This window comes from Callionymus lyra, chromosome 15, assembly GCF_982586985.1.
Source record: "Callionymus lyra chromosome 15, fCalLyr1.hap1.1, whole genome shotgun sequence".
Classification (NCBI taxonomy): domain Eukaryota; kingdom Metazoa; phylum Chordata; class Actinopteri; order Syngnathiformes; family Callionymidae; genus Callionymus; species Callionymus lyra.
This window is the reverse complement of record NC_141832.1, coordinates 21,376,240-21,400,710: the sequence shown is the minus strand read 5'-3', so window position 1 is coordinate 21,400,710 and position 24,471 is coordinate 21,376,240. Positions and strand designations below refer to the sequence as shown.

The 24,471-nt window shown below is 37.6% G+C and overlaps 1 protein-coding gene across 2 annotated transcripts; it reads left to right on the top strand.

Moving 5' to 3' along the window:
- Positions 1-726: 726 nt before the first annotated feature.
- Positions 727-23,747, top strand: LOC148065329 (LIM and SH3 domain protein 1-like). Of its 2 annotated transcripts, none has more exons than XM_087808633.1 (9): positions 727-1,001; positions 9,201-9,295; positions 14,560-14,644; positions 17,250-17,357; positions 20,217-20,277; positions 20,811-20,857; positions 21,287-21,350; positions 21,546-21,595; positions 21,787-23,747. In XM_087808633.1, the coding sequence occupies exons 1-9, from the start codon at positions 933-935 to the stop codon at positions 21,955-21,957; spliced, it is 750 nt and encodes a 249-aa protein (XP_087664759.1). In that variant the 5' UTR covers positions 727-932; the 3' UTR covers positions 21,958-23,747. The 2 variants fall into 2 exon arrangements, with proteins under 2 accessions (XP_087664759.1, XP_087664758.1); XM_087808632.1 differs by having other exon boundaries at positions 728-1,001; positions 20,808-20,857.
- The last annotated feature ends 724 nt before the right edge of the window (positions 23,748-24,471 follow it).

Sequence of the window (24,471 nt, the reverse complement as noted above, 5' to 3'; positions counted from 1 at the left end):
ATCACCAGTGTGGTAGTAAATTGTAAGTAAGTAAGTAATTTGTATTTATATAGCGCTTTTCCAGACCAGGGTCACAAAGCGTTTAAACAATCATAGCAATACTCAATAAAATATATACTTTAAAGATAAAGATAATACTGAGAACAGCAGAGGAGTTCCAGAAAATCAAGGAAAAGCCAGCACTCGAAAAGCGCTATATAAATAAATATTACTTACTTACTTACTTACAAATAAAAGTGTTTTAAGATGTTTCTTGAAGGAGTCAGTAGACTGCCCTTTCTTCTTCTTTAAATTAAAGCAAATTAAAGTTAGTAACTGTGCGCGCAGTTGGCCGGCAGGTGTCACTATAATCTCATGCATGTCATCTCATTCATGTAGGCCATCTAGTTAACGTGGCAGATGCGTGAAAAATGAGATCCTAGAATGATTTAAATAAGCTCCTTCAAACATTCAACAATAGACATGACGCTAGGAGTTTGTTTTGAGACGCACAGATGGACTGGTCGGATGCGCTCTTCCAGCAAAATCTGGATTTAACTGAAAATAAATATATATTTAAACTATTTTTAAAATAAACACAGGGATAATCCACGTGGAAGGGTAGGCGAATTAAAATGTAATATTTTGCGGTAAAAAAAAAAAAAAGAGAATAGAAATAACTAGTCGGTCTCGGGAGCGCGCGTTCGGGGGAAAAAAGGAGGAAGGGCGGAGGGGGAGGCGGGAGCGCGATTTCCGTGTCTGGTCGGTGGACTGACAGCCAGCTGTGCTACAGCGACAATAACAACGTCTTGGATCTTGATAGCGACACATTTAGATTAGTTACCCTTTTTTTTACTCGTTAAATCGGTACCGCTGAGTCACTTTCAAGCGGGCACTTCTCCACACGGAGCCTAGCAGCAGTATTATCGGTGGGCTGAGCGCATTCCTCCAACATGAATCCGTCGTGTAGCAGATGTAATCGAGTGGTTTACCCCACGGAAATAATGAATTGCCTGGACAAGGTAAGAACATTTAGGCGGCTTTTATACACACCCTTTTTCTTTGTAAAGATACCACGTCCCTCCATTGTTAGAATTCAACAACGGACAGTCCTCCTTTTCCACCTCTTAAAGTCACCTTACACGTTTTTTTTTGTGAATAAACCGGACATCCCGACAGGTATTTCGCTAGCATGTGGAGCTAGCGGCTAGTTAGCTTCGTGTCGGCGTGACTCTTCGATGAGAGAGAAAGAAAAGTTGTGTTTAAAAATCAAACATGGTGTTTTATCAAACATCACTTACATCTTCTATTGGAATTCAAAAGGCGTAATGTTAAGGTATTGATACGCCGTTAAATCGATGCTGCCCACTTTAGGCCTGGCTTGCCACTTTGCGTTGCTATCGTTAGACGTCGATAAATAACGAGTTTATTTGATCTTGGTTTTACAAAAAAGGTGTTTCTCGTTAAAAAAAAATAAAGATCATCTAATCCCCTCTTGTGTGTAGCAGCTTTAGGACACGCCTGTGTTCAATTCACTTGCTAATCCAAGTCATGGATGATTAGTCTCCATTAGTTTGATTCAGGAGGAGAAGTGTAATCTCAACCTGCAGTGTTAATCTCGTCAATGTGAGCCAGTTAGAATCTGTGCACCGTTTATCACAGATACATCTTAATATTAGGGGGGAAGTTAGGGTAATGGTTGCCTTTACTTTACTCTTGACGGTGAGATGAGTTGTTCCTTCTTACAGTGGTTTCAAATCTTAGACACTTGTTGTATCAATACAACAGCTACTATATAATTCAGGTGCGAGAGAAAGGTAGCTCTTTCTGCTCAGTATAAACTGTTACTATCCCAATGGAGATCTCCAGAAGGGGTTAATAAAGTCTATCTATTTATTTTTACATGGGCAAAATGGCTTATTTTTGCTGATGCATACTCTCCTCTAGGGTTATGTATTGGCAAGAATATGGCGATTCATTACGCCTGTACTATACAGTGGCGACCATTTAATATATATTGTCATACTATAGGAATAAATCTATATTTATAGTATTGCCCAAGTACTTGACGTAATCACAGACCACATGACTCCTAAAGAAGGCGTAACTGCTTTAGTTTCTTTTGAAACCAAAATATGTCTAAATATATATAAGCTAAAAAAGCGGCTAGAGTCAACTGTATCTTCTCGTCCTCAGTCATGTGCTCTTCGATATAACATTGTTTACTGGATTTTAATCGTAACAGAAAAATGAAACAAGCTGATTTTTTACATGAAATGATATTATTGTAATATAAATAAAAGAATACTTAAAAAAGATAAAGTATGATTTGAAACCTGATACTACCCCTCCACATCCAGAAGCTTGTCAAGGGGATGTTCAGTTCATTCACTCAACATAAGTGTCTGAACACCACAGGCAACCCTCGGTGTACATTCCAGTGACTAACAAGTGTTTTTTTTTTTCTTTTTAATAATCCATCAAAAAGGTATGACACGTGTTGCCTTAGTCGCTGTTCATGAAGAAGGAAGCATAGCTCGAGATAGTACCTCTAGATTTGGGTGTGTCTGCTTTTAGAGCTTTGGTCAACTGGATAATTTGTCTAATGCCCGTATGAATGGCCCCTGAAATCAATCCCTGTTGAGACCTTCTTATCTATTGGAGTTGACGGCTGAAGAGGGTGGAGAAAGAACCCGCACAGCACATTATCTAAAGTAACATCAGTGATTGAAGTGGATGTATTGCCACTCCATGTTTCTTAAATGCACCATTACTAATTTCTGGTAAGTGCTGTGGGCAACGTTTGATTTATTTTCATCCCACTGGTAAAGTGCAATAGACAAAAAAAGGAATTGTGATGGTGGTTATTGACAAGCAACAGATCGCGGTCTGCTCTGTCAGTGTTGTCTGCTTTCTTGAAACACCCCCCTCTCTCCCCCCCTTCGCCTAATGTTTAGCTTAGGTGAAGTCAGGACATGGAGACTGGGAATTTGGACCATGTTGCCGTTCTAAACACAATCACGGGTGATTCTCTTTACCCACCTGTACAGGGAGCTACTGAATGGGAAAATGGAGTGACCACAGAGGCTTGTTTGTCTGTGTGCAGCATACCAGTGTTGAAGGGCTGGGCCTGGCTAACAGAGCTTGTAGGCACATGTAAAGACAGGACGTGCAATTTTTAGATTTTGTTGGTGACACATTCTCTTTCCTCCTTCAGAAAATCTGGGAGTGATGGTGATTAATGATCATTTTATTTTTGGTTAGTTTTGATTCAAGTGAAATTGAACTGTTTCTTTGCATTTAATGGCTCTTGGTTTGCAAGTGGTGATTATTTTAATCGTTATTTTAATTCATTCATTTTCATTATTTATATTTACTTTTATATTGTAAATGCAACACTGGAAATTGTTGTGGTGGCAACACCAGCAAAAAATGTTTTCTGATTAAACAAAAGGAGTGCCTCTAACTAAGTAAATAAATAATCTTTTTAAAAATGTTGTAACAGAAAATTTGAGTTAGTTAAGTTATGAAAGCAATTCATTAGGTACAAAGTCTAGATAGAATTTGTTGATATATATATATATATCTGTATAATCTTAATCTGTGCTATTGTATAAAAAAAAAGGTAATTTGTTCCATATCTCATCCATTACCTTTAATCTATTGCTTTGCTGTTCAGTCCAATTGTTTTGGAATACTTTAAAGTCACCACTTTATGGCCATGGCTTTAATTCAATGATATGAATAAAGGCACTATTGAATAACAAAGTAATCAATACATCAACACCTTACAGCATTTGTAAATGTGAAGTCTACAATTTTTTTTTTATTATTTCCCTTTTTTTTCCCCTTTGTCATTTTATCTTCACGCAAATCTGTCGTGGCATACATCATTTCGTGAAGTTGAGATTTTTTTTCTTCATCTTCTAAAGCTGTTCAAAGAATTCTCATGGTTTGTGACACTGGTCTGGAAAAGCACTATATAAATAAAAAATATTTACTTACTTACTTATACATTGTTTATTCAATTTTTTCAATACTAGAAACATTGGAGCCAAACATTGGCCATCTCTCTCATACCACTTCCTCATTTCTACAGTTCAAAAACGTATCCATATTTGACCCAGATTAAAGCGGTACAATTTCTTCTCAAAATTTCCTACAATTGATAACCTCATGATGGATGGATAGATACTTTATTGATCCCCTGTAGGAGAAATTCTTTTGTCCATCAGCAATAACACAACCACCCATAAAAGCATCCATAAATACATTTAAAAAATAAATACATGAACCAATGTACACAAATTAATATTATAATTATCTCTTAAACTATTATTTATTGACATAATGGTATTTGATTATACTTTATGCTTTTATAAATGTTATAGCGGTCAAGAGAAGCTTATGGAAGTTTAACACTTTAATGATAGTCGTATCACACCATGTCTATATTTAACATCTGACTCATAGTCACCACATGTCAGAAGAGGTGAGAAATTCAGTCCAGCTATGATTCACACATGCATGAATTGGTCCCGGCGTTAAACTAAGAGGTTAACTGAAGTGGATTCTGCTTGGGTAAAAACCAATGACATCAGGTCAGCCAATGATGAAGCGTCATGACTCGGTGAGTTTCCTGTTAGGAGAAGACGGATCCGAATGTCTTTTAGGCCTCACGTACAAATACATTGCAGATACTATCACATTCTTTCTGCATGAGTGTATCTAATGCATGGTAGCTTAAAGAAAAATACTCATGGTAATATTAACAAGCAAAATTGGTATTATGTGGTCATTTGATGAGTTGGTTTATGTGCGTGTGCTGAATTTAGAAAAGGTCATTAAAACCCTGTTGTCATAAAATAAGTTTATTTCCATTTCATATATCATTCATTCTACTCTGTTCTCCACTGACGGCATCATGGGGATGGCATTCAAAAGTTAAGATGCCAACTTGAGATTGAGCATGCCTTGAAAACCCGTCCTGGGAGTTGTTCAGGAAGTATTCTGATAAGATACTCATTCCTCCTCAACATTCTTCCTATAACTTTAATTAAATAGTTGCATCTCTTCTTCATGACCTACAAAAAGTTACCCTCATAGAATATTACTACGTAGTCTCTACCACCATCTTGACATCCCCCAGGAGTTTGCTAAATGTTTTGGAGTCATTACTGTGAAACTGCCTATATGCTTAGCAGTATAATACTCTGTTTACACAACAAATTACTTCTGGAAGTAAACAAATTGGATAATAAGAGGTAGTAGACGATATAGATTTTTTTTCCTCTACAGACTAACTTTTGCTTTTGTTGGAGGGAAGTAATGTAGACATGCAAATACCAACATGACCTTTATTAAGTAGTAGAAACAATAATGTTTTCATCTAGAATCCCCCAAAAATGTGTGGTCTGGCATAATTCTGTGTTACTTTGAAGTAAAGGTTAATGCATTATATCTTGATAGGTACTTTGTCTGATGACATGAGCAAGGCTATCGTAGTAAAAGGCCATATTGCCCAGCCATTGAACAAACTACAGGATATTTAGCACATACTAGTTGACCTGGATACATAAGATTTGTAATGGCCTATTTTTTTCAAAATGAAAATTATTTCCTGTATGTTTTTCTGAGAGACCAGATCTTGTAATTGTTGTAATGTATAAAATGAACATGACTGTCATAGTCGGTATACATGAACACACAATATTTTACTAATCTCAGCGTTGCACACATCTCAGCACACTAAACCTGTAACTATAAATTTACTTTCTACAATGAGATTGTGTTAAATACTGAATTATGTGTCCGATATTCTATAATTAGGGATCTAAAGTGCTGTTAATGCTTGATCCTTAACCAGCAGCCTCTCCAAAGCTGACTGACCACTTTCACTCACATGTACAGCCTTGCATGTGTGTTGAGAAATATAACCTACATATCGCTCGCCACACATAAACATGCAATTGCCCTTGAGCAACGAAGCAAAGAGACCGTTTCTAGGTCTCTCTCCAGTACTGTCCTGGTTTTTGTACTTCCAGGTCAGGGGTGATAAAATCATATCACAGTTATCCATTTCGATAAATTACAAGCAACAACCTTTTTTTTAACTGACCATGATTATGGTTGACCATATCTTGATGGTCTGCTTTGACGTTGACATACTCATTCTCTCGGATTTCTGCTCGTTGGGACTCTGCAATATTGCAGTGAACATTGCTTTTGGATACTGACAAGTAAGTAAGTAAGTAATATTTATTTATATAGCACTTTTCCAGACCAGGGTCACAAAGCGCTTTAACAATCAAAACAATACTAAAAAAAAGTACATACTTTAAAGATCAAGATAATACTGAGAACAACACAGGAGTTCCAGAAAATCAAGGAAAAGCCTGAAAAAATATAAACGTCTTAAGATGTTTCTTAAAGGAGTCAGTAGACTCCATCAAGCGCAAAGAGAGAGGAAGATTGTTCCAAAGCTTAGGAGCAACAGCCTGAAAAGATTTCTCTCCTCTGGTCCTGAGCCATGTGCGAGGAACCATCAGTAGATTCTGATCCACAGACCTCAGAGCCCGAGCTGGGGTGTAAGGCTGGATCAGATCCGTGATGTAAGGAGGAGCCTGACCATGAATAGCTCTGAAAGTAAGAACCAGAATTTTAAAGTTGATCCTGAAAGAAACTGGAAGCCAGTGAAGAGTTTTAAGGATCGGAGAAATGTGAATTCTTCTACTTGGGCGGGTTAGAATTCTCGGTGCAGAGTTCTGAATCAACTGCAGGCACAAGATGTGCTATGATCTGACTTGACACTCTTTATGTCTTTTCAAATCATACTGTATCGAATTATAAACATCTGACCTAAATGACTGAAAATAAAAACGTTACAGCAAGCTTTGAGATGATAGTATGTATATAATATATACCGACTGCTCTTTAGACAATACATGATTGAATTATTACAGTAATACAATATTGATCAAGAGTCCTAAACATGGTTTAATCTGTTAAGTTTTTCCTAGCAACAACTTCGTGTAACAGATGCAATTGATGTTTTGATTTCATTTTGACGAATGGGCTCCTTGTTGCACGATGATGTACAGCTTCTTGTCTTCAAGTTCTCTCAATCTCTCACTTCGGCACAATGACTAAAAACATTACTCATGCGTCACACTTGAGTTCCCTTTTTATACTGCTGCTACTGCTTCTAAAAACCAATTGTTCCAAACAAAGTGTATAAGTGTCTATTGGTAAACGTCATTCGGTTCTCTTCTAAAATACTTTTAAGTATTAAGGTTTGAGAAGTCGCATTACTACACTTTGCAACTCTGTCAACATGGTGACAAATTCTTCAAAAGATTAGCAGGTCCAGATGGTAATTCAGAGCATCACCACAAATAATTTTCCACTTAACATTTCCTGAAAACAAATTTGTTGGAAGCTGATTAGCACTTGTTTAAGTATTATGCTGGTTACCCTTTTGGGGAAGATACTACAATGGACAGTATTATACAAGGTGTAGTCCTGAATAAATGCACATAATTCCAACTGCTGATTTTGCAACCACTGTGGTTTGTTGGTCAAACAACCATGCTGCTAGAATTGCCAAAGGTTGACAGTAAACTTGCCCAACAGCAAAAACCACAGATGTTGTATACATTCAAAACAAGACAATGTATCTTTAGGGTAAGTTTATTTGGACAGGACCTTCCTTTAGCTATTTGTACTTGTATGTAACTGCTTCACTGCTCTAGAGGTATCTCATTGTCATGCTGGAATGTGGGTTAAGAGGCAACACTTACAACTTGTTTGTTTTATATATAAATGACTAAATGCAAATATTTTTTCTTGCTAAGAACAACAGGATCTAAATCCATGCCCAAAACACTGACTGTTCTTGACCTGGACTAGTTTCAGAATTATAATCTATCCATTACAATTTTGGAAAGGCCTCTTTTAGATTCAACAAATTAGTATAGGTTATATATTTATCTTGTCTCTTTTTACATTTAATCTACTTGGTTATTTTTCAAAATTAAAATGAATATACAAGCTTACAAAACAGTTTGCTATATATCATTCGTTCATACAGAATCAATCAATTTAATTAAAACTTTGTACAAAGTAAAACATTAACTTGAAGTTTCTTTGCTTTCCTCCCGCCCTTCTTTTGATGATGAGAAAAGCTACCAGACCATTGCTTTGTTCTTTGGTATTTTCTCTCTTGCCTTCTCCATTTGGATTTTCTACCTGTCATTTGTTTCCTTGTCATACTGTTTCTTTACAACTAATCTCTCTTTCTTTCCTGTATTAAATTGGGCTCAGGCTACAGACTTTGTGAATGTTTCTTGTTAGAATTGTTTTTCTTGGACTGAATTTTTGTCTTTATAGAATGAATATATGCCCTTGTCTTTGAAACATGTGTTATGTGCTTTAAATTGAGTTAACTGTATTATATTAATGAAGATAACCTTGAAGATAACCTTGCCTACGAACACAACAGCTGATAACCACTTTTCTTTTGTGGTAATAAGGACTGTAATATATTAAATGCAGAAGTACCAACAATCAAATGTCTTTTATGGATAATAACAACCTATATTGAAGGCTAAATACAATAATTTATTTTTTTAAATGAATAATAAAAAGGACACATCATCATTGCAACTATGCTCAGATAGATGGTTCAATTGCACCAGCTTCCTACACTGAAAAAAAACTGTAATGCTCTGATATGCATGCACATGCCTTAAAAAATGTATGTTTTTTTTAAATATTTTACAACCAGAGATCATTAACCTTGCATAATATGGGCCCTTTTAGAAGCCAGTGTAAATTTGATGTAGTAAATTCTCAGTTTCACCGTTTTCTGCGTACATTTGTTTTCTTCAGAAAATATGAACTAATAATTATCGTAAATATATAACACATTCTTGCTTTATGAATTTCTTGCCCTACTTAAAAGTTTTGCATTGACAATGATGCAGAGCAAAGTGTCATATAACCCACTTGTAGGGGCCAGAATAAAGAGCCCATATACCTCAAGGCCTTCAGAACCAGCTAATACAATTCATGTTTTCATACTACTTCCCCTTTTCCTGTGACTATTTTTTGACTGCTCAGTGTTTTGAAATCAAACCCTTTCCTGTGCTAGTGTGTGTTTGACCGTGTTTCTATAAGGAAGACTCGGCATTAACTGCAACTTTCTCTTTTGTGTCCCACAGCATTGGCATAAAAAATGCTTCACCTGCGAGGTCTGCAACATGACTCTAAACATGAAGAATTACAAAGGCTATGACAAGAAACCATACTGCAACGCGTAAGTCATCTGAAAGTGTCATTCTCCTTTTGTCTAATGTTTGACTTGTTTTGTATCCGTGGCTCAGCCGGCATCCCCTGAGTGTTTGGTGTGTCCACAGAGAGGGAAGTCGGTTTATGTGTTGGTGCTTGTTAGTACCCAACCCGGGCCCCTCAGGCTCCTCCCTCTGAGAAAAAGGCTGAATGTGGTGTGGGAAAGTGTCTCCCTCCCTCCTCACGAGGGGAAAGGGATGGGGGATTAAAAAGGGGGAGTCATCAACAAAGGAAATTCCTAAAGTTCTTCAACAGTGACACGGACGAACACACAGAAAACTAGCACTCATGGTTCAACACACTGAAGGATCATCTGGAATCCCAGGAATTTTTTTTTTCTCTCCCCTCGTAGCAAAGGTTGAAGCTCATCCCAGAATGTTTGCTGGATCTTCCAAAAGAGTAGGCGGAGGGAGATTGTTGCTACATGTTGCAACAAGTTTCTGCTCTTTGCAGTGCAATGGAGTAGATTTTTGTAGCCCAACCCGAGAAAGGGTGGATCGATCTGAGATTTTGACTTTGCACCATTTATATTTAAAACAAGCAGAATAAACAGACCCTCTAGTGGCATTTGGAAAATTATTGTCTGTTCATTCTACTAGTTGAAGCATTTATAATTTCCTTTTGAGGTTCAATAATGGATTTCTACACGCTTGAAAATGTTCCACAACACTGTTCTACCAATTTCAAGAGGCCGTATTTCACTCACTAATCCAGTCCTCAACATTAGAACAGTTAAAGCTTGTATCGTTTAGACAGATAATCTGTTGAAACCCGCCACTAGTCGAAAACACTGCTGTGATTATCCTTCAGTGTGGTGCAAACATAAGCTCTGTAAAGTCCACCTACAGCAGGTGAACATCCCTCAACCTCTTGTTCTGCTCTCTCCCTCCAGCAGCAGAAGCCGAGTCGCTTTAATGTGTCCATTCCTGTTTGTTTAAACGAGCCTCTTAGGAGTAAACATCATCAGCGGAAGAGACTTACGGGCTGAAGTCCAAGCTGCTGTTCTGTGTAGTGTTGCCAATACTTATCCCCTGCACTTGTCCTTCAAAATGAATTGGGTTTTTTTCTGAATTCTTCTTGTTTGGGAAACCCAGTCACTGATTAAATTGTTCAGACACACAGAGCGACTTTGTGTTTTGACAGGAATTGAATTAGTGGATTCTACTCCCTCAAACAGTATCATTTTACAGAACTTGCATGAAATACCAATTTTCCTGTCATGTATTGAGTTAGTGTCTTTCCAAATATTGTCTAATTAAATTATTTGCATATTATCATAAACCTCTGAAATAAATATTGAACCAATAAGAATCATATTACATTAAGAATAACGGTCACTAGCAGGTGTTGCAAAGCTAGTTTACTATAGTTATGATTGTTCAAGAATTCCCATGTGAGAAATATTTATTCCTTCTTTTACCAGCAAAGAAGAGTGCTAGACTACATATTTTGGAGTTTGCAATACATAAATGGTACTTCCTGTCCAACAATGGGAGTCACAGACATTATGTTTGGTGTGTGGGTGTGTTGGGAATTTCTATGGTGCCTTCTACACTTGTAGTGACATCAATGGCTTTTCTTCGTAAATGCACATTTTCTGAATTTATATCTGCTCATTCATTTACCATTCATTTATCGGAAGTTTCTTATAGACTTTACTTTTTAGGATAAGGTTGTTTGTGGTTAGTTAGAAGCACATTCACTTGCCAAAGACTTTGTGGACATCTGCCTTTTGTGTAAGAGAAACACATTTAGTACATACTATTATTATACAAGAGAAGACTCTTGTCAAACTGAAGTAAGGAATAATTGTTCTTTTAACCTCTGAAAAATACTTGGGGAATTCTACTGCACAAGTGATGAATGTTTCAATTAAAAAAACAAATTTAACCAATCATTACAGAAATATTAAATGAAAAGAATCATGAGCACCTCAAAAGTCTGCTTTTCATTTTACAAAATAGTTTACAAAATAGTTGATAGGCTGTGGTTTATTTTCCTGGAAAAGTATATATAGTAGTTTGGAAATGTATTTTCAAAATGCTACTGGGTACTTCTTGAAGGGCATGTGAGGACACTCGTAAAAAATGTGTCCAACTTGCTTCCTGTTGAACTAGGCGAGTACAGGAGTGAGAAACATTTCCTGTTCAGTTCACTATGTTTGCGGCTTTATTTAAATAAGAGACAATCCTCAAGATCCTGTTAAACCTCATACTGTTTGTGTCTTATGAGTTCCTGCACTGCCTTTTGTAAATGACTATTTAGCATGTGTTGTTTAGCAATTCTGAGTACATGTTGTACTGTGAGTGCTATCATTGGGCTTTATTGTGAGTCCTTCAATATCACATAGTATCACATCAACAACAAAAAACCCTTACGTAGTAGAAAATAAATTGTGAAGAGAAGATTGAGAAGGGAACATAAATGTCAGGAATGATTCTTCTCCCTACTCCTTTTCGATCTCTAAAATAATGTTAAAATGGTCCGTGATTTAAACATATTAAAACTCACAAGTCAACAATACATGCTTAAATCCACTGTTCTACTAGTGTGATTATCAACTAATACCCTGGTGGTGTTTTCATTATCATTTTATGAAGTTGACCCATTTTGCCCAAAATGCCTCACACTATCTCAGAATTCTGTGGAACCAACTACTATGTGGCCATTTCTCACATCCAATGTTAAATGTGCTTCTTAATGTTGAATTACACCATTTGCAGGTTTCATGTCACGATGACCACAACGCCCCCTTGACCCAAGTGGGCGGGCAATACCATGCTGCTGCACAGTAGGCACTTTTGGTGTGTGTGTGACTGTATGAGAGCATGTGTGTGAATACTGAGGCACATCCCCTGCACTCCATAGACCAAGGACTTGACTGGGTTTGTGCATGTGTCACCCATTTTAGTCTGCAACTTTTTACCCCCATTTTAGCACCTTCACAGACAGCTGAGTGTTCTTGTGACTCACCGGTTTATTTGAACAGACACAAAATCATAAAGACGGTTTTCACACAGAGGCGCACTTCAGATAGTCATACTGAGTCATTCAGCTTCTATCTCTTGAAGAGTGATGTGTTTAGAAAGCAATTTGCTGACCCTTCTAGCAATAACCTTTTCTGCAGACAGACAGGCCTGCAACATAAGCGAGGCTCTTATGTCGGCAGCAGAACGATGTCGGAGGGATTAAATACTTAACTAAAGTGTATTTCCAGACACTGAATTCAGTCTTAGAGGAAGTTGTAACCTTGATTCTGAGTAGAAAAAAGAAACCAGATGTTTCTCTAATAGTCAAACTAAAATTGCTTTTACAGAATGTCTAGTTTTCATATCTATATTTTATTTAAAATGCAACATTATGTAGGTTACTGACAGGAGGTTAAAACGATAGATTTCTTGAAATATAAATTATATAATATAAATTGTAAGCATGACTAAAATGATGTTAAAACAGAATTACTTTAGTAACTTGGGATGCACAATATATTTCCTTCACATTGACGACTGATGTTTGGTTCGGACTAGATTCCATCCGCGAATGTGTGTCAGTAGAAAAGGAGCAGCAGATGAGAAAGACCTTGTTCCAAATTTCTGATTTCTTCAGAATGAAAATGGATACTTAGAGCCCAAGTTAGAGGTTCGATTCTCAGTTGCACCCTGAATTATGTAGTGAACAGATTTGATTTTGGGTAAGAGGACACTAGAATGAAGGGCGATTTATATAATCTTGATTTATAATTAAAGAAAAGTTAAATTCAATCATCATTTCAGCAGTAAACCTTTTTAATTCATCAAACGTAACGGAAATGTGCCAGAACTGGTCTTTCTTAGAAATAACTAAAACCAAAATTGGAATCTTTGATTTAAAATGAACCCGAGAAAATCTATATTAGACCGTTTTACTTCAATAATAATTGTTATGGTTTATTTTCTTTTGTATATACCTCCCCAAATACAATCTATAATGTAGATTTGATAAGCGAAGAGCATTCTTATGTTTTTATTTTATTCCCATCATTTTTTACTTATGTTTAATTAAAAAAAAATAAAAAAATTGGAGCGGTCATGGATCCCAAAGCGATGAGAAAGGCAACTTAATTCTGCATCCTAAGATAACAAAACACTTTCTCAAGCATGGCATGAGGGTGACTGTGATCCAAGACTATTGACTCATTTAAACTAACGGCTAAGTTAGCATTCTCACTTATATTGCTGTATTTTTAAGAGAGGATCCCTATTCAAAACCTCCCTTTTAAATTATTACCCCTTCTGTCTTTTTATGTTTACTTGGGGGTAAAATTAGTTTTTCAGTACTACAACTCAATGGCTAAATCTGTTGCCATAATTCGATAAAACATTTATTCTCTTGCTATATAAGCTAGCTTTTGTTTGTAATGTTCTTGCTTGGCAACTGTCAGTTGTAGAAAAACACTCGCTGTCTTAAGGTGAGTGATGGCAGACACAAGTGCATGTTATTTTATTTATTTTTATTAATGGAAATATCTTTCATCTGTTCATGATATTCCAATGTTAACCATTCTCTGTCCTGCTAACCCAAATATCAATCTCAACCCGTTCTCACTGCTATTATTAACCCTTGTTAATTTGCGTGCCACGTCACAAGGCAACGGTGGATGTACTGCCTAAATGGGTTGCCCAACGGCACACATGGTGATTTTTGAGGTCGCCTAGCACCCTGAGGCACACTGGGAGCTGCTGTCCCTTCTCACTTGTAAACAAGCTGCCTGTCTTGAGCACAACACAGAAATAACAACCATCAATGATTTCAGACTTGATGCCACAGGATTGAGTTTGGGACTATGACTAACGTGTGTCTAATATAAAAAAAGTTATATTTTCTTTGATATGCATTTGTGCGACTTGGTCTATGTTACTCTTTTTCACTAGGTTTGGAACTGCATTTAAGCAGCCACATACTCCTGACAGCTTCATTTATTCAGCAACCCAAAACAAGCTGTTTCTAATTCTCTTAATGTCCCAAGAAGCACTGCTCTACTGTGTGTGTTGCACGAGCTGCCACTGGAGAAGCATTGTGTGTCACACTGACATGGCTTTCGTCTTAAGGAAGCACTTAACTGCAGGACCACTTTGAGTACAAGCAACCCCTTCTTTGCTCACAGTTTTACTCCTGAACAATCTGAGCTTGATTGTCGATGTGTTCTTGTCTAATTTAAAAATATTGCTTCTTTTGTGTCCCTAACCTTTGCAGACACTACCCCAAGGGAAGCTACACCTGTGTGACTGACACTCCAGAGAACATTCGTCTCAAAGAGCAGACCAAGATGCAGAGCAATGTAAGTTCACGTCTGCTAAATTCCAATTTAATCCATCCCCCTGCTTACCCGCCATTTTGCTAAATAAAAGTTCAGGTTGACCTCAACCCCTTTTACTCCTTTTATAAACACCATGTCTAAAGTTAAATTGTTCCTTTGTCGTTCTTTAAAGTAATCTTATTTCTTTCTTTTACGCAACACTACAACCAAAAAAAGTCCCATCTTCTGTTTACAACATTGGCAATAAAGGTTTCCCATTCAGAAAATCATGTCATGCAATGAATATTTGTCTAATGGAGGTACTCTGATGGCTAAAGAGCTATTCTGAATATAATAATAAGGACTAGGGGACTTTTTTTTATGTTGACTGCTTGATTCAAATTTATTTGAGATATAATTTCATTTTCACATTTTCTCAAATTTGATTTCTTCACAAAGAACACACTGCACGATTGTGTACAAAAGATGAATCTCATGATGTTCTTGAATTCATCAACGCTATTTTTTTTGGCAATTTAACCATAATTTGTTGAAACAATGAGCTCTTGTTCCACTGTTCTACTATTTTGTTTGCCAACATGTCTCTAAAGGGAGTCTAAATGTAAAATATGTTACCCCTTTTTGCCGTCTGGTTAATCCAGTGTTTTTTAAGTACTAGGGTTCATCTAAAACTGTACTGAACTAAAACTATAGCTAGAAATATCTACATGAAAAGTGTAACCATTTTTTTTTTGTAGGCAATCCTCAATGAAAGTCCAGAAATGTTCTTTCATGTCTTCACTAAGTCAGGTCTATGCCATTTGAACACTATCAAATGTTTCAGATTAGATTGCATTAGGTTTGCCTGAGCATGGGGAATGTAAGTATTGGGGTCGGGGAAAGTGGTCATGTGTGGGGGGTGGTGTCTGGAGACAGATGGTAGAGGTCTTTTCCAGGACTGCACACTCTCCTCACCCACTCTAGCGTCAAACCCAAAGACTGTAGGGCAACGAAAGGCTTTTTAATGCAAAGGCAAATGAATATAATATACACCAATGTGTGTGTTTTGGTGCAAACTATGAAGCACAAGTAATTTTTTCTGTGAAATGTATATTTTTACATCCATGTTTACTACATTAATATAGTGATAACATTTTTTTGTTTTACTGTAAACAAAAATAACTGCATAATATTTATTATTATATATTATATATACTAGTTTTATTATTTTACTTATTATAAAAAATAAAAAACAATAAGAAATAATAATTTCCTTGAAGATTTTAACACTTCGGCCATGTTTATTGCTGCAGTTCACAAAAGAGTCTGCAATGTTGACACTGAAATATTATCTTTTCATGTCTAGTGCTATTGTCAAAGAGAAGTGAAAAATAAGAAATTGGAAGAAAAAAAATGTCAAAGCATACTACAGCGAAATCTACATAGTGTAATTGGAATATATCCAAGGCAAAAGCTATGGTAAAAGTAATGAACACAACAAATGCGTTATGTTTAATGTGTGTAATTATAACACAACTTGATCAGTTAAGGTGTTACAAAACTTGTCACGGCATTTATCTACGCGTGAAAAGGGTTTTGTTGGCGAAGCAGAGTTTCTGTCTAATGTCGAACCACTGCCGCTGCAGCGTTACTAGGGGAGACACGTTGCCATGGCAGCATGAGGGAGGCTTGTCACACCTCATTATAAGTCTTTGCCGGGGTAAACTAAAAGAACTGCGAAAAAGCCGAAGAAAACTCAAGGAAATTACGTAAGTAAACTAAAAAGTAGTGGAGCCAACAACAAGGAGCATCAGAGAAAGTAAAAAAAAAAAATGAGACAATAAGGATTTAACAAATAAAAAGGAAATGAGTGGTAATGCATTTCATTGAGACGGATCCGGTTCTATTTTCTAGCAGTAAAATGTGAATGGAAGGATGAGCCACCAAAAAAACAGTGGGCGGGGAGGGAAAGCCACATTGTGATTGGCTGAGAAAAAGAGTGCTGCATGGATGCGAGACAAAGGCGAGCATGGGCGATGACAGAGACGAGCTCTGGCGGTGAACATGAAGATGAGTCAGTGCCTTAGTAATCCTGGTGGGCAGACCTCAGTTGTTTTGTGACATTTCTCTGGTAGAGCTGACGACAAATAGGACAATTATCGTTGACTATGTTCTTCAGGCTCCTGAAGCGATCACTTAAAATCAATAATCCCTTAATGATGTTTCAGGAATCCAACAAATCTCTGTGAAGTGAGACAGCAGCTGCACTGATGTGCGCCACATAAATGTCCTGTAATTTTAGATGGCTATCTTTCTCTTCTTGGGCTGGACGTTTCCTCTTCTGGCCCACAGGGTCAGGATTGTGTGGGAAAGAACACGATTGTAGATAAATTTGGCACAAACCATCTTAACTATTCTGCCATTTACCCAGCACGTATAATAGACAAAACAGGAAGCCGACACACAAAAGATCAGGAGAATGCTGTAGTTTCCATACGGTTGACTTTCATAAACATCCGTTCATTCTGGACATAGATTTGAATCCCTCATATGAGACATTATGTGTAGTTTAATTGTAAAAAAAAAATAAGATGGCAAACGTCCCAAAACGTCTCTCACATTGCTAATGTTTTCTCTCTCTCTGCAGGTTCTCTACAGGGAGGACTTTGAAAAGAATAAAGGAAAGAGCTTCCATGCTGTCGCAGAAACGCCAGAAATGCAAAGACTCAAGAAAACACAGGCCATCCTGAGTAACGTACGTGTGATCAACAAGTCATCAGATGTGTTTGCTCTCGTTTAAACATGAAGAACCGGTTCATATTTAGTGTTGGTCACATGTTCCAACCCCCCCTCAGCGCTGAACTTTAAGCTCACTTATTTTAGGGAATTCTTTTGGTTTGAACTCGTATTCACACTGCTCTTGAATAATCTTTTGTGTCTGCACACACATTCCTCTTTAGTTTAAGCTGACCTTGAGATTAGCTTGGTGTTTGAAATGGTCTGGTGCAGGACCTGGACCTTTAACAATATCTTGAAATTGAAAAGAAGCTCAAATGTGTAAGAAAATGGCTAACAATTTACTACAAAACAGTATGAAGAAAAAAGATATATTGAATATCATAATAAATACAGTACACAAGATAACCTTTAGTAACTGCAGAACACATTTCTTTGTTGTATTACCCATACCACAATTATTATCTGAATATCACACAAACTGAAGTGTTGTGACGTTTTACTGTAACATAATATTATTAACCATTGTGTTATCTCAGGGTCAAGTGACTGTAAAAACACATTTGTTTCCGGGCGCTGGGGTCTCCTTGACACTGAGATGACGGTAGAGTTGATGTAGAAAGGCAAAACATAATTTAGATTTTAGTTATAGAACAAACCGTGTCTGCTATGTGACACAGAGACGGCTAGATTTGGAACATTTTAAAAAGAAAGTCAAAGCCATTTGATTTTGATTCCTCTTAAGGCTTTTTCTTCTTTCTTGCATTACGTCAGTTCTTTACGCTGCCGTCTCATAAGTCTCACCATGGATTGATTGATGCCAAACCTAAATGCTGCACCTCTATTTTCCTTAATAGTGAGATCAATTACCTTTAACCTCAAATCTGTCCTCTTCCTAGGTGCATAAAATTTCCACTCCTAGAGGTCAATTATACACACTCAAATTTCAAAGCAAAAAAACTCTTCGTCTGGAGATCACAGTAATACCATCATTTTTATATAAATTAAGGAATTGTAGGCAATTCCTTGAAGTCATGTAGACTAAAAACGCATCTATCTTTTAAAAAAAAAAAAAAAAAGGTCCTCTAATCCTCCGTTTTGGAAAAGGTCTCTTTGATGTACAATATTCTGTGAAGCTCATATTCGCATATATAAATGTATATACATATTGTTTGTAGCTTCTTTGTTCTCACTCAATATTATTGCTCATCAACCACATCATTGTAATGTCGTTACATCAAAGGACTTCTGGACAATATTCATAAAATCCATAACCAGTTAAATCATCAAACTTTATTTGTATTTTATAGTATTTAGATTGGATTTGTGTTTAGAAACACACGTTTTAAATAGTAATTTTCTTAACAAAACTGCATTGATTAAAATATCTCTTTTAATGGAATGTAAATCGTTCAGTTTAACTGCTCAAATCTGTTGTTAACAATCACATAAGCCGTCACATCACACTGATGTTCACTTGAGATTATGGCTCTAAGAATACTTAGAATACAAGAATACTTAAGTTTTTCTTATGTGTCATATATAATAGGCTAAACAGCTTTGGCTAAACAGCTTTGTCTAAATAATGACATCACAGCCTCTTTAACATGATGCAATCTTAAATTATTCTATGTAACGTCGGTCCGACTCAAGTGTGTCTCCTCCTCTCTTCTTTCATTATGAGTAATGGTCTTCTTTTCACCAGAATGCAAATGTTACCTTTACATCAAAAGTGCCTCCACTAGTGCACAGTGTAATTACTGTGGAATAAGAAAAGCTGCTGCTTAGGAACGATGAAGGACTTCTAGAAGAACAGTGAAGATATATTACATGGATCGCGAGACACACAGAGAAACCACATCAAGACGACAAGATTCAGTTGAAGTGTGATTAAGACGGAGTTTAAACATCTGCTAACAATCGAGGCATCATCAGAGAGCGGCTCAATGTGACGAACACCTCCTCGCTCGCTCTCTTTGTTCACACATCCAGACACAGGAAACGACAAAAGTTACCCAGCAGACAAGTAAACTGCCCAAGTCATCACAAACTCTTGAAGTTTGCCTGCACTCAACCCTTTACATTTCTATTGTTCCGCCACGCTGTCGGGCAGCAAAGATTGGAGGGGGATTATACTACACAGCAGCACGGTCACTTCCTGTACACACACACACACAAACACACACACACCATCTGTTCATTCTGTTCCTTTTAAACAAACAAAAATAATCTCCCTCCAACACTCTCACCCAGCATATTGCTCTTGAGAACAGTGGTTGTGTTCTCTCAGTCACTGGCCTCAGTGTCGGCTCTCCAACCCTCCGTCAAATGAATGGACTCCTCGGCAGCGTCGCCACAGAGGTCTCTTTGAGAGCATGTGTGTGAGTCGGGACCGGATCACAGTTGTAGAGTCTTGACGGAGGCTCCGTGACTCAGCCCGTCATCAGACGCTTCAGTGAACTGTCACCCAATTTTCCTCCTCCGGCGTGGGATTTGTGTCACTGTGATTTGGTGACTATAGAGTTCTTAGAAGATGGTCAGATGTTTTTGTCACGTCTCAACGTTGGATCACGTGACTCTCTTCCTTGTATTACGCTGCCTCATCCTCATTTCACCTTTTTTCTTCCTGATGTGTCAAGCGTGGTTGCTATGCAACACTGAGTATTTCCGGTCACTGACGTGTCACATCCTGTCACGTCCCCCTCCCTCTACCTCCTCATGTTGGCTTTGATGCCTCTGCACACTGCAATGTCTCGTGCCACTCGAGGCGACCTCTGCTGGATGTAGTATGAACTACGTGTTGGAAGCCACGTTATGGGTTAATGTCCTAGTTAATGTGTGACTACCTGGTATCTAAAATGAGGTTTCTCCCCCACAGGTCAAATACCATGAGGAGTATGAGAAGACGAAGAGAGGAGGTGGGGCGGCCACACAGCCTGGTGTGTAAATACTTCAACATTAGTTATTTACTTATGCCCTAATGACCAAACTTCAGCTTTAGAAGTATTTTCTATTAAGCTGTTTTAACTGATCAGACTGGAAACAATTGAGTTGTTGTATAGAACACTTCAATAAAGTCATTCAAAGAGTGGCTCCGCTAATGAGAGTTTAAATACATAAATGTTGCAGCAACTGTATTTTTAGCTAATAATATTTCAAATTTCACTGAGAGTGATGAATTAACCGTTTTTTAAATTTCAATTTCACATAGAAAGTGTTAAAGAAAAGCATGTGATTTTTGTTAATCTTAATTATAGACATTATTTAAAAAATAATAGAATGTTTTTGGAGGATGTCATATTGTGTGACAAAGAATCTGATAGCACCATCCTAGCTGTTGTTTTGAATCACTGTTATGATGTTTTATTTGTGTCAGATTCTTCCAAATCTCCATCCACATATCCCAAAACAACAATGTGGTTGAGTTATGTTTTTAAAATCCTAACGCCTTCCTTTTTTTCTTCATCAGCAGCTGCTTACCAGCCGCCAGCAGCCGAGTCGGCTCCTCCATCTGGTGGCGTAAGTTTTCATCCATTAATTTCTTCTAGACTTTCTTCATCTGTAGGGAGCTGCAGAGCGACTGCTGGCTGAGCAAATCCTTCATTGTAACGCAAACGTGTTTAATTAATGTTACATCTATGGATGAGTCGCATCGTAAATCCTCCTCCAGCTGCCTCTGTGTTACCTCTGGAATTACGCTGGCTCATCCTCGCCACTTCCTTTTTCCTTACCTCACCTGATGTGTCAGACGTCGTTGCTATGCAACACGAGTAGTTCCTGGTCACTGACGTGTCACATCCTGTCAGCATCAAGACCCCCACCCTCACTTTGTTGGCGTCAATGCTGTGGCGACCCCTCCTGGATGTAGTTTGAACTACATGTGTGGACTTCTTTCTCATTCAACTTCCTCCTCATATTTAAAAATGTTTTGTTTTTTTCCCTCTGCAGGTGAAGTATGATGATTATGAAAGGATGAAGAGAGGAGGGGCCGCGCCGTCGAACCCCTCTCCAGGTACATGTTCTATTCATGATGAAACACTTATGCAAGTGTAGATACGGAAACCTAAAGTGTCATAAATGTATGGAAAGAACCCACAGAGGAAGCGGTGAGCTGTTGGTCAAACAGAGATTTAAGGGAGCATTATATAACGTGTTATAATGAAACTGTTTGTAACATCTGTGTATTCTACCCTTGTTATCTTGTCAGCTCTCTACCAGCCGCCTGCAGCCGAGTCGGCTCCTGCTCCTGGTGGTGCTGTAAGTCTTCCATCCGTTCATTTTATATCCCTCACTTATATGTGCAAGGAACCAATAACTGCTTGTTAATGACCTGCTTATTATTCATCATCGTTCCATTTTTTTGGCGGGGCTTGAGTTTGTTTCAGGGATTTCAATCGCAATTTTGGTTAAAAATAAATGCTGACTCGTTCCCCTTTCCCCCCCGTCAGAGGTACCGGGCTCTCTACGACTACACAGCCGCCGACGACGACGAGGTGTCCTTCATGGACGGAGACGTGATCGTGGACGTGCAGCACATCGACGAGGGCTGGATGCAGGGCCGCGTGGAGCGCACCGGTCAGCTGGGCATGCTGCCCGCCAACTACGTGGAGGCCATCTGAGCGGGAGCGGGTCAGAAAAAAGAAACCAAGGATGTGGAGAAAAGGGAGAATTAAAGGAAAAAAAACCCAGTGCCATCTCATCTTAACGCCCTCTTGATTTACCCCCCACCGACCCCTGACCCCTTCTGTCCCATTCCTCCTCTCACTGAGACTCATCTGCTTCTCTTTCTGTCTGCCTTGCTGATGTCCGTCTCCATATCTTCTTAAGTCTTGATCCACTGAGAGGTGGTGCTAAAATAAGTCTCTTCAGAGGGAGTAGACTTTAGTTTACTCCACTTGTACGATCCGCAGCTAAAGCTCGTGTAGACTGGAAAACACAGTGTAGAATCTCAGCCCAAAAATGAACTTGCATACATTCCTCTCAGCGGCGTACATGGAGCATTTTAATATATTTGCCTGTCCAGCACTGCATTGTGGGTATTGTTGTGAACTGGAATCGTGACCTAACTGAAGCGCACTTCCTGTTAGCTCCACTAGAGGCGCGTTCAGGGATCAAGTTAGGAAACAGAATCTCATCAAATGCTGCAGAGTTCCAAAAACGAAAGTGAATTCTTCCTCGTCTCTGACCCAATACTTGGAGTCTTAAGAAAAAAAAAAACATTTCCCTTTTCCTAACAAGCACAACTCTGTCCTCTTTTGTGTCTTATTTTAATTCCACTGCTTCTGCGCGCCTACATTCCATTTCTGTTGTTTCTCGATGAGTTGTGGGTGAAAGTGTTGAATCCTCGTCTGTGGTAAACGTCTTGTTTCTCATGCTGTTCTTTTTAATAAGATTCTTATTTTCAATTATAAAAGTAAAAAAAAAAAAACGATGCGTATTAAAGAAATTAACCAGCATCTCGGTTTAGGAAAAGGTGGCAGTATTGGATCTTTTTGGGTGGCTTCGCTTTGTGACATTTCCATTATGCATGATAACATGGTTTCACTCAATAGTCAAGAAGCTTATGGGGAAAAAATAAGGAGTAAAGTACATTAGCTTGTGACTATAAAGCAGCGATTTCTTTAGAGGGAAACTGTCAGTGAATTAAATAAAGTGTATATAAGGTGACCTTCACCTCTGGTCAGTGTTTCAGGGGACGATTCTTCAGCGTTAATCGACTAAAAAAAAAAAAAAAAAAAAAGGATCACTATTTAGCTTAGATTTACATCGTACCATTGTATATGTATCATACGGTTTTGGGGAAATGTTTTTACACAAACTATGGTGAACTTGTACGTGTGTGTGTGGTCCGCCCGACAGACGAGGGAAGATTGGAGGTAGAATTTAAAAGATATCAGTTCAGAAACGATGGTCGCTGAGTCAGTCAAACAACATCTCAAAAAAAACAAAACACTGTAACTTGTTTTCCTGCTTCGTCGCCGCTCGTCTCTGTAGCAGGAGACTTCGAAACTCTCTCGTGGGTTGGAGAGGGTGACGGGATGGGTCAGGAAGTTTGGTCTGGAGTGTCTTTAATCCTGAATGCTAATGTCATTAACTGTGTGATTTTTGTCTTAACCTCCTTCACCATCATCTTGTGCTTCTCGACCTCACTAATGTCCACTCACAATCACGGGTTCAGCATTCAGACCATCTTTGTGCTTTCCATCTTCATGTCTTATATCTATATAATTTTTGTTACTTTCTTGTCAACTATAATAAAAAAAAGTCACCATATTGACATACTACTCCAAATTCCGAAAAAAGGCATTCTCAGAATTAAGGACCTTATATCATGTAACTTGTTACAGCACATCAAATTGTACTTCTGATTCTGCAGATTCAATAAAAATGCCATTTTTTTTTTCTCAGACTGATGGTTCAAGCTCTTATTTCCTCCAGATTTCAAACCACCTTCTGCGACTTCTGCGGTTGTTTACTCGAGTGAATAAAACCTGTAATTAACATAGTTTTCAAATGTGTTGATTCTTTGATTATAATAAGGTTATATGTTATAATAATTCATTATTTGTTTGATAAAATTAAACTTGTAAAATTTATTTTATCCAGAATTTTTACACACTCACGATAGAAATTTTCTGTCTTAACAAATGTAGAAACTAAAAAAAAAGACAAATTATAAAGCAAATATTAAAAAAGTTTAATCGAAAATTCAAATTGTTAAACACATTTTAAGACCTTTTGATACAATTTATAAATATTGCAAATTCTTGATAAAGTACAAAGGTTTCATTTTTGTTTTTTTCAATGATCTGTTTTGTAATGATGGTCGTGTGAAGTTTCATTAAGCAGTGTCATTATTTTCAGAGTCCACTAGATGGCGGTCTCTGCTCTATTTTCTGTTTTGAACAACTAATGAAACATCGCATCATTTTTAAACTGATGGCGCCACTTACTGACCTCCAAACAACATGACACTGCTTCATGAAGCTTCATCAGACTATCATTACTGTTTTGAGACACCATTTGAATTAATATAAAATATATATATATGTGTGTTTAAGATTACAGACTTGACGTTAACATTTGATATACAGAGTTGATTTTTTCTCGGACAAACATACTGAAGGCTTAGA

Excerpts from the sequence above, each read along its gene's own strand:
- LOC148065329 (XM_087808632.1), top strand. The coding sequence starts at position 933 with ATGAATCCGTCGTGTAGCAGATGTAATCGAGTGGTTTACCCCACGGAA. Across the intron at positions 1,002-9,200 it reads TAATGAATTGCCTGGACAAG|CATTGGCATAAAAAATGCTT; the intron begins GTAAGAACATTT and ends TGTGTCCCACAG. Across the intron at positions 17,358-20,216 it reads CACAGGCCATCCTGAGTAAC|GTCAAATACCATGAGGAGTA; the intron begins GTACGTGTGATC and ends TCTCCCCCACAG.